General features: G+C 43.0%; 1 protein-coding gene across 1 annotated transcript; it reads left to right on the forward strand.

Moving 5' to 3' along the window:
- Nucleotides 1-519: 519 nt before the first annotated feature.
- On the forward strand, nt 520-4,062 carry hspb1 (heat shock protein family B (small) member 1). Its single transcript, XM_085797397.1, has 3 exons — nt 520-1,054; nt 2,623-2,686; nt 3,274-4,062. The coding sequence occupies exons 1-3, from the start codon at nt 622-624 to the stop codon at nt 3,428-3,430; spliced, it is 654 nt and encodes a 217-aa protein (XP_085653523.1). The 5' UTR covers nt 520-621; the 3' UTR covers nt 3,431-4,062.
- The last annotated feature ends 5,192 nt before the right edge of the window (nt 4,063-9,254 follow it).

Below are 9,254 nucleotides of genomic sequence, written 5' to 3' on the forward strand. Positions count from 1 at the left end.
TCCTGACTTGAAGTTTTTGGGGATTTTAAACTCGTAATGGTATTTTTATGTGTTGGTGTCGTTCAACTGTGTATTTAAAATAAGGCTGTTGACAGCGTTACATCGCCTTTGCTGTACATCACATCATAGCCTATAAGAGCTATGTTAGAAATAGCAGGATCATCTTATCTTACACACTCAGACTTACTCACTAAGTCTCTGTGTGTGTGTATGAGCTCATCAGGCCGAAGCTGACTTCCCATCAACCTCCCAGATTCTTCTAGGTCTATGGGACGTCTACAGAGGGGAGGGGGAGTTACACAAACCAGGGGGGAGGCAGGTTCAGCAGTGCACAGGGCAGCTGTCAGTGGGGAGGGCCTTCCTGTTGGATTCCATTCGAGTGCTATGTCGTCCACGAATAGATATTCTAGTAGTTTCCATCAGCATGTCGGGGGCGTGAGCTGAGGGAGGGGGCTCTGGTCTGTGGACAGGGGTGGTGTCGGTGAGTATAAAAGCTCTCAGCTGAGACACAGACAGCAAGTAAGGATAACATTTTACAGAGAGGCCAAAGGGCTCTGCACCTGCAGCCAGCAACTCTCCACCACCACAACAACAACAACAACAACAACCTCCACAGCAGCCATGTCTGAGAGACGTATTCCTTTCACCCTGCTCCGCACCCCAAGCTGGGACCCATTCCGCGACTGGCACCAGAGCCACCGCATCTTCGACCAGTCCTTCGGCATGCCAGCCCTGCCCGAGGACTTTGGCACATTCCCCAGCACCCACTGGCCGGGGTACATGCGGCCCTCCGTCCTGACCCCGGACATGAGCGCCATGATGCCTCACACCCCGGTGATGTACCCCGCCGCCGCCAACATGATGGCCCAGGCTCAGGCCCAGGTCCAGGCCCAGGCCCAGGCCCACCAGGCTCGTGCCCTGTCCCGCCAGATGAGCAGCGGCATGTCAGAGATCAAACAGACCCAGGACAGCTGGAAGGTGTGTCTGGATGTCAATCACTTCTCACCTGAGGAGCTGGTGGTGAAAACCAAGGACGGAGTGGTGGAAATCACTGGTGAGCCTTTTATTTATTGTCACTATTGTGTTTGTGTTGCATTGTCACCTCCTGCATGCTGATGAAAGGGCCACAGTGGTATTATGACCGTACAGTATAGATAGAAAAGCCTGTGTTGAAGGTAATTTCCAGGACAGTACAGAACAATATGAAAAGGAAGGAAAAACTTTTTGTCAGGCAGATGCATTGCTGCAGAGTTACATAATATCTTGAGACAATGCACTGAGCTCCGGCACACTGAAGGGTGGGGGCTTTGGGAAGCATGCCTGCTAGATGCAAAACAACACGCAACCCAGCGTGTGGGAGTCGACTCTTTTACAACAGCTCAGATTTCGTTGCCCGTTCAGAGTTGAGCTCCTCTTCCTCTGCCAGTCTTCAGTCTGTCATGCCACAAAGCCTCACATACCTGAAGTAGGGGATTTAGCCGTGACGCACCCTGAGTGTCTGCTAGGCTACTTTAAAAGGAGTGCTGGATCCTATCCAAACACAGGGTCCAGAGCCTGGTCCAATCTCCCACTGGTGAGAGATTGGACAGAGCCAGGGACAATAAAGACAAACAAAGCTCAGGATCAGTCCAAGTGGAATTTGGCCACCTCATATATCTAATATGTCACCAGATCACATTAGAGCTCTGTATAAACATCAGAGTGCTACCTCTTAATGCAACAGCCCTCTGCTCATTTGCCGTCATGCACGCTCCAAACTAATGATCCCTCATGTTTAAGAAGTGCCCGCCTGGCCCAACCGGACACGCGCTCGCACTGGCAGTGTCTCCGTGTTGAAAAGAGGACAGGTCCCAGAGGAAAGCATCCTCTATGAGCCCGTTGTCACAACAAACACATGACTGTGGAGCCAGGATCACAGCCAGCCATCTGAGTGTCTGTGGCACTGGCAGGACATGTACATGATTAAGACTGGTGGGGATCTTCTGTGGCTGGTATTGCCACACAGGGGAGGAGGGGGATGTGCGAGATAAAAATACCACCACAAAGGGCTCCGCAAAGCTGCACCTTTATGCCGAGCTGAAGCAGATCCCCGCTTCATATTCTTTATAATTTGGACAATTTCTGCAGTAGTTTACTTGAATTGAGCCATGATTAAGGATTTTAATTACAAAAACAAAATGGAAAAACACTATTCAAACATCACCCAAATGTTGAGAATCCTCACAATACTGAATCCACTTTAGTCTGAGCATTAAAAACTGCAATCAAACCTATTTTTTTAAGCAACTGGTAATGGTATAATGACAGTTATGAGGTGTAGTGGTTCACACGCCTACCTCATTTCAATGTGAGTGGTGTAAAATTATGGATGACAACGCTGATGTGAACTCTGCCTGGAACAGGTACTCAGAGCCGTTCCCTCTCCTTCTGCAGCATCTCTTTTCTTTCCCTAAAATATGCTTCTTCTTTTTTTTTTTTTTTACAAACACACACAAGATGTCTTCATGCAGAATGGAGGGGGAAAATAAAATATAACACTTCATCTGTAACTCCTGAAATGAGAGCGTGTCGTTCAGATTAGTGCCACATTTAGCTAACAGAATATGTTGTCTGTGTCCTTAGGCAAACATGAGGAGAGGAAGGATGAGCACGGATTTGTGTCCAGGACCTTCACCAGGAAATACACGTAAGTGGCTCATGTGTTTTAAACTTCAATAATTATAACCAGATAAGCTTGTAGACTTCAGTTTAACCCAGATTAGTTTTGCTTCTGCTGACAGTAATAGACGAAAAAGGCCGACAATATGTCAACTTCTAAACAGATTCTTATTAAAACTAGTTTGCTGTGGCTGTTTGATGGCGGCCTTTCGCAGCCCTGGTTCAGATTCCTGTCGTTCTCTTATCGTGGCTTTGCTGCAGAGAGTATCTCCAGCTCTGGGCTGGTTCGGCCTGTGGAGGGCTGGCTGCTGCTGATAGCTGAATTTCATGCTCTGAAAAACAGCAGCAGCAGCAGCAGTCTCCACCTCCTCGCGTTCATCCCTCCTCTGTGTTTTCAGCTGCGTAGGGCTCTGCTGCCATCCAGGGGCCACAGCACACAATGAGGGGGACAAAGTAAACTGGTCTCATTTTCCCCCATAAAGGCTGTTTGAGGGCACTGATATTTCACTCTGTCATGCTTTAGTGATGCTTTTTTTTATATAAATGCAAGAGGAGGACTTTTTTTAAGATGTTGCCGACACTTACAACCTAATTGTGTTGCCTTGTTCCCTCCAGTCTCCCCTCCACAGCTAATGTTGAGAAGGTGACCTCCGCCCTGTCTCCCGAGGGGATTCTCACCATCGAGGCGCCTTTGATCAGACCGGCCATCGAGTGCTCAGAGACCACGATACCTGTAAACGTGGAGAGCACAGGTGGTGTGGTGAAGAAGTAGACGGAAAAACAGAAGCAGCAGCAGCACCACCACCCCCCCAACACACAGTCACACGCACACACACACTCGTTCGCGTCATTTCTGCAAAGTGGCTGGGAGGTTTTGAGGTGAGGAAGCAGCTTATCTCTCTCACTAAAGCAGGCTTGTTCTCACACCAGAGACAGAAGAACAAGGGATTGCCCTTGCTCTCCTGCCTCTCCTCTGTCTCTGATAATGAGCCAACCCCAGCTGAGTGCACTGTGTAAACACATCTGCACCAGTGCCATATGCCTCCTCTTTCTGCTGTAATTACACTCTTCATCTGAATGTAGGAAATCTCAGCTTAGCCCCACTCAGAGTTTTCTTTCCTTCTCTGCCTCACACACAAACACAAACACACACATACACCCACCTTTTTTGTTTTGTTGAGCAAATCCCCTTCATGGTGCCTCTCCACAGATACACTAAAGACGACAGCAAAGTGGACTGTAAGAACAGTGATCTTATAAATGAAGGAACCAAGGTCTCGGGAGAGCGTGCACGCCACCTCTCTTTGTGCAGAACAGCGCCTGTTAACGATCACACTGTGGTCTCACTGGACTGGAAACAGACTGATTTAATCTGCATCTTTAGAGAATAAAAAACAAACAACATATTGAGTCTCTTATTATTTTTCATACAAATTGTGGTTGTTTGTTTGCATGGTGGCAAAATGATATCTCAGCTTCAATGTGTCAGTGAAGCAGCTGTATTTATCATCAGTCTGGAAACAGGAAGATAGGGGAAGGCTAAGCTTCTTAATGACGCGCTATCTTCGGCTAAATCATACATTTGAGGCTCAACCATGCAAAAGAGAGCAAGTACAAACGAGCGAGTGAGTGAGTGAGATCCTAACACTGAGCCAAAATGGACAAGGCTTCATTAATATTGCAACAATGGTCTCTAAAGCACTGCTTTTACATTGTATCCTGACGTTACAGCGCCCCCATACGGCCAATCAGTATAGAATTAACACTGAGCAGGAGTTCATTTCATGTCATAACCATATTATTATCATCTAGCATACATGCAGCAATGTTATATTCAGATATTCATAATTGAGTTTTTCATAAATTCTGTCATAGAGCAGTTGACGCATAAGATAAAGTAAAATGTGTATGTTTTTACCGTGCATCTGCACTGAAATGTGTAACAACTCCCAAAATTGCATAATACAGCATGTCTGCGGTGAATTATTCATGCACACATAGATACATAATTGATGGAGACTTGCTCTTTACTCTTGACTGAGCAAGGTCACTTAAAACAATTGCACCATGGATGCTAGTGGGGAGTGAGAATATTACAGAGGCAGTTAGAGCTAAACAGTGTGTGAGTAAAGGAGCAAATAATGATCATATTACTTATTAATCCATGGTTTATACTTTTAAGCCACACCCACAACCTTGTTTGGCCCCTGACTTTCCCTCTAGCATGAAAATAAGTTTTGCATTTGTGGTTTTGTGAAAACATTGATTGTTTGAATCCAGCATCAGTTCAGATTTCACATATTTAATTTTTTAACCAAACCAAACTAAAACTAATGTCCTTCCCATCAGTTAAAAATGAGTGTTTGCAGCTAAAAATGCTAATTAACACTAGCAAGATGCTAAACATGGCAAACATTACCTGCTAGCTACACATAAGCATTTTACCATATGTCTATGCATTTTACCACCGTAAAGTTAGCTCTCGTGTTAGCATTTACCTCAAAACTTGACTGTGTCCCGTAGAGCTGCTAGCACGGCTGTGTGTGAAGGCCCACTGTGGGGATTTATGGGTTTACTGTGGGCAGAGCAAAACCCATAGGCCTACAAATCCTATGTGGACCCCACACAGGTTTGCCCACATGCCATTTCCCCTTCTTAGGCCCTGTTGGCTTTATGTGGACAGGCCCATGCGCCCCATGGGCATATGTTTGCTGGTAATCATGTTGATTAGTTGTGTAATTCATATTTCACAAGTTAATAGACCAAGGTGGTGTCACAAAATTAAACTCTTAAAACTGAATGGTAATATAATTGATAATGAAATGAGCTGAGATTGACAGCCATAGCCCCTTTATTCGCTTTATTCATTGCCTATCAAAGTTGTTAACAAACAAAAAATAAATATCCTACTAAATGTTAAATGCAATTGTGTTTATATTTAGCAGATTTATGTAAATTCACAGTTAATGTCAAGTTAGGACCTTCTCTAAGTAATATATTAGTTACCACATATATAGCACATCCTGTATTATAATAAACCTGCTGCACAGCCTAATGATAAAGCTACAATATATTATATAAAGTAGAATTTTCTTTAATTCACACGTCTAAAATGTGTTTGAGGACATTCTACATGGGCAAACCATTAAAATCCATTGGGAAATAGTAACGATACAAATACAAATTACTTTATTAATCCCTGAAGAGAAATTCATTATCTGTTACAGTTATGAATGTACTGTACAGTATGTGCAGATTTGTAGTTTCCCAGAGAGAGTTTGACCCCGTGCATGAGCTCTGTTCTTTATCACTGCCATGATGCCCATACAAGAGTCACATAAATCTTATATCTCCTTTCATTAAATATTCCTGTGCATTCATCAGACAGCCGAGAGACAGATTTGGATTAGTGCGCCTATGTAATATAATGTCCCTGAATATTGTTAGCTCATTTAGAAAACTCTCAAGACTAAAAAAGTGTGTCCTGTGTGGAACTGTTTATATAATAATCATCATCCACATGAACTATAGACCAGGGGGCAGCATTTGAAAATTACATCAACAAACCATATGAGCTGAGGACTCAATCAATACACTGCTGAGCTGCATATTAAACCTGTTCTACGTGTAATTCTGCTAATCTCCCTCATCACTGCAGGAGGAAATGAAAGATGCAGCGACACAACTGGTGACGTACCGACTGCATGGCTGGTTGTTTTCATCACTTCTTTTTCTTCCCCCCTGTCAACTTGTAGTCATTCGTGGTGCATGCCAGCCCACTAATGCACATACTAACTCTACTCTTGACTCCAAAGCTGCAGGGGAGGTCTATTTATAGAGCGCTCTGCTATGCACTGAGCCTCCAGCATGTTGTAGATAGCGGACGTGGACTGGTGTTGTCCCCCCCACCCCCCCACCCCATGGTTTCAGACCTAGTGACTAACAGGAAGCTTATCAATTGGCTTTATCTGAGCCATTTTCTATAACACATAATATACATATTGTAAAATACACAATTGAAAATGTATGATGTATCATATTCCTTCTTGCGTTAAGCCTGTGTGCTTACATTTGTATGTATACAGAGCCACAGTGAGCTTAAAATGAGGCAGCAGCAGCGGCAGCAGCAGTCTCTAAACCACTTAGTATTTCAGCTTTTCCACTTCCATGAGTCACCATTTCCTTCCACTAAAATGCAGGTCTAAATTATTCATGCCAATCCCCATCAATCCAAGAGCTATTCAGGCCGTAAAACCAGGGAGCTGTCTCACGTGAAGCACGACCAGTGACCAGGCTGCTGATTGGACGTCTCTACATCTTCTCCTCCACCCAGGGACGAGTGCATACACAGATTCTTCAAGAAAAAATTCCACTAGTGTGACAATAAATGATTTTACTTTAATACAATGAACACTGACTTTCACCACCAAGACAGAAAAATGATGTAAAATAAATGAGTACTTCACTGTAGAGAAATGTGTATCTGAGGCTGCTTTGGTTTATCTACACTCAGCCAACATAAAAATTACTATTGGTTTATTAATCATTAGGCCACAACATTGTGTGTGTTTAGTTTCCTTATTTTAATAGACCTTTTCACGCAGACTTTTTGACTGTGGTCACAGGAAATGTAGAAGTGTTGGTAATAACATTAACAATGTGTCACAGTAAGTTGTAACAGTGAGTCAGCGTGTACAATACCAAGGCCCTGGAGCGCATGCAGCCAGCCAGCCACCATGAAAATATATTATTTACACCAGTGCTTCTCCTGCAGTTACATCTCAAAATGTCTCCAATGACAAAGAAGGATGGTGGTTAATGGCTCGTTTTGGGACCGATGTTACTAGTTACAACAATTTAGATGTTCTCATGTTTCATCCTGACACATGACTTGTGGTGGAACTGTTTTCTGGTCATTTTATAGCCAAAATAATGAGGGAAAAAATGTGGGGAAAAAAAGAAATGTAATGGATTTTTCTTTTTTTTCTTTCTTTACACTTGACTATGGGGAAATTTGAAATTCACTGCAAAATTTGACAAATATCAGGAATCTTAAACAGGAACCACTAGTCTTGTGTATGTGTTTCATACTGTACACAACATGGTCGTTACTCATATTCACACTGCAAGCCTTCTTTATTAGTCTTCTTCTTAAATTATCACATGTTCACAGATGAATATCTATATAAATTCATATTATGTGACAGCAAATCCTCATCACAAATCACTGCTCTACTACTTTTGCTGAATACTCCGGGTTCATTCATAAAATCTGCTTTTTCCCCTCAAAGATTTACAACATAAACACAATCACCACATGAACCACTCTGACCAGTTATTAATGTTCATTAGCTTTTTTTTAGCTTTTTAATACAGCTGAACTGTGGTGGTTTTATCTGCTTTATGCAAAAGAAGCACACAGTTGAGTTTCTCAGGCAGTTGGGGATCCAGACTTTGTTTTAACTTGGTTATACACGGACTCAACTGAGCACAGGTCACATCAACAAACTGACAGGAGAATAATATTGTTTGGTTTAGCTCAATCCTGCACCCTGCAGTACAATCTGGACCTGATCTGAGACGACCACAGGCCACGTTTAAGCATGACTATGTTCAGATGTAAATGAAGCTGCTGTGAATCTGGTTCTGCAGCGTGACTCTACCGTATAATTGAGGTGCAAACCGTCTCTTTAATGACATTTAATCCTCCAAATCTAATAACTATGTCCTGAGCAAACTAAAAGCTGCATCAAAGTGCAACCACGGGCTCCTTAAATGTCAGCATATGATTTTAATAAATGATGGATTAGATGATTAGATTCACAGAAGCTCTCTCATCATTAGTGTGTGGACTGGGGACCTCTGGGCAGCGCGGATGAGAGCAGGTGGTGGGCTTTTTTTTCTCCTTAGCAACAGGCAACGATTGGCTGGTGAGACTACCTTACAGCAGGAGTAGTCCAATCAGATAAGAGGGTGTTGATTAATTAGTTCTCCCTCTGTGTCTGAAGCCATTCCTGGTTCTTGAAATGTGTTCATGGCGCTCAAGGCATTTCCTCTTTTTAAGGTGACTTACCTGCATAGACATTTAGAATGATGAGACCTTCATGATGAGATGTTGATGTTTCTGTCCCAGTGTGACGGCCTGGACTCCTGACTCAGATGACAGCCCCTTGTTTCCTCTCGAGTTGCATAGTAATCAAGGTCTTGAATACATTGAGATTATGATTAAACAAGTTGATTTGAAATGTCTCAGCAGCAGGGATGGGTTAGAGTTACAGAAATGCTGTAGACATTCATGGTCTACAGAGGTTAAATCTAGTGACTTTGGTGATCCTCTGACTTTTCTTCTGGCATCGATTAACATTTATGCTTTTGAGTTAAATATTTAAACAACTATTGGATCTTCTTGAAATATGATTCATGTAACTTTGGTGAAATTTACATTGAAGTGGCTCTTCACCTCTTAGAGATGATAGAAAAGGACAATGAGGACTGGATCTAGTTCTACATTATTGAATTTCTTTCTTTCTTTCCTTTTGAATACCAACTATGTAGGGCTTTCTCCATTTTGTGATCCCACTTATGAAAAGTGCCAT

The sequence above is a fragment of the Trachurus japonicus genome, chromosome 14 (genome assembly GCF_045865225.1).
Source record: "Trachurus japonicus isolate A0001 chromosome 14, Traja_1.0".
Classification (NCBI taxonomy): domain Eukaryota; kingdom Metazoa; phylum Chordata; class Actinopteri; order Carangiformes; family Carangidae; genus Trachurus; species Trachurus japonicus.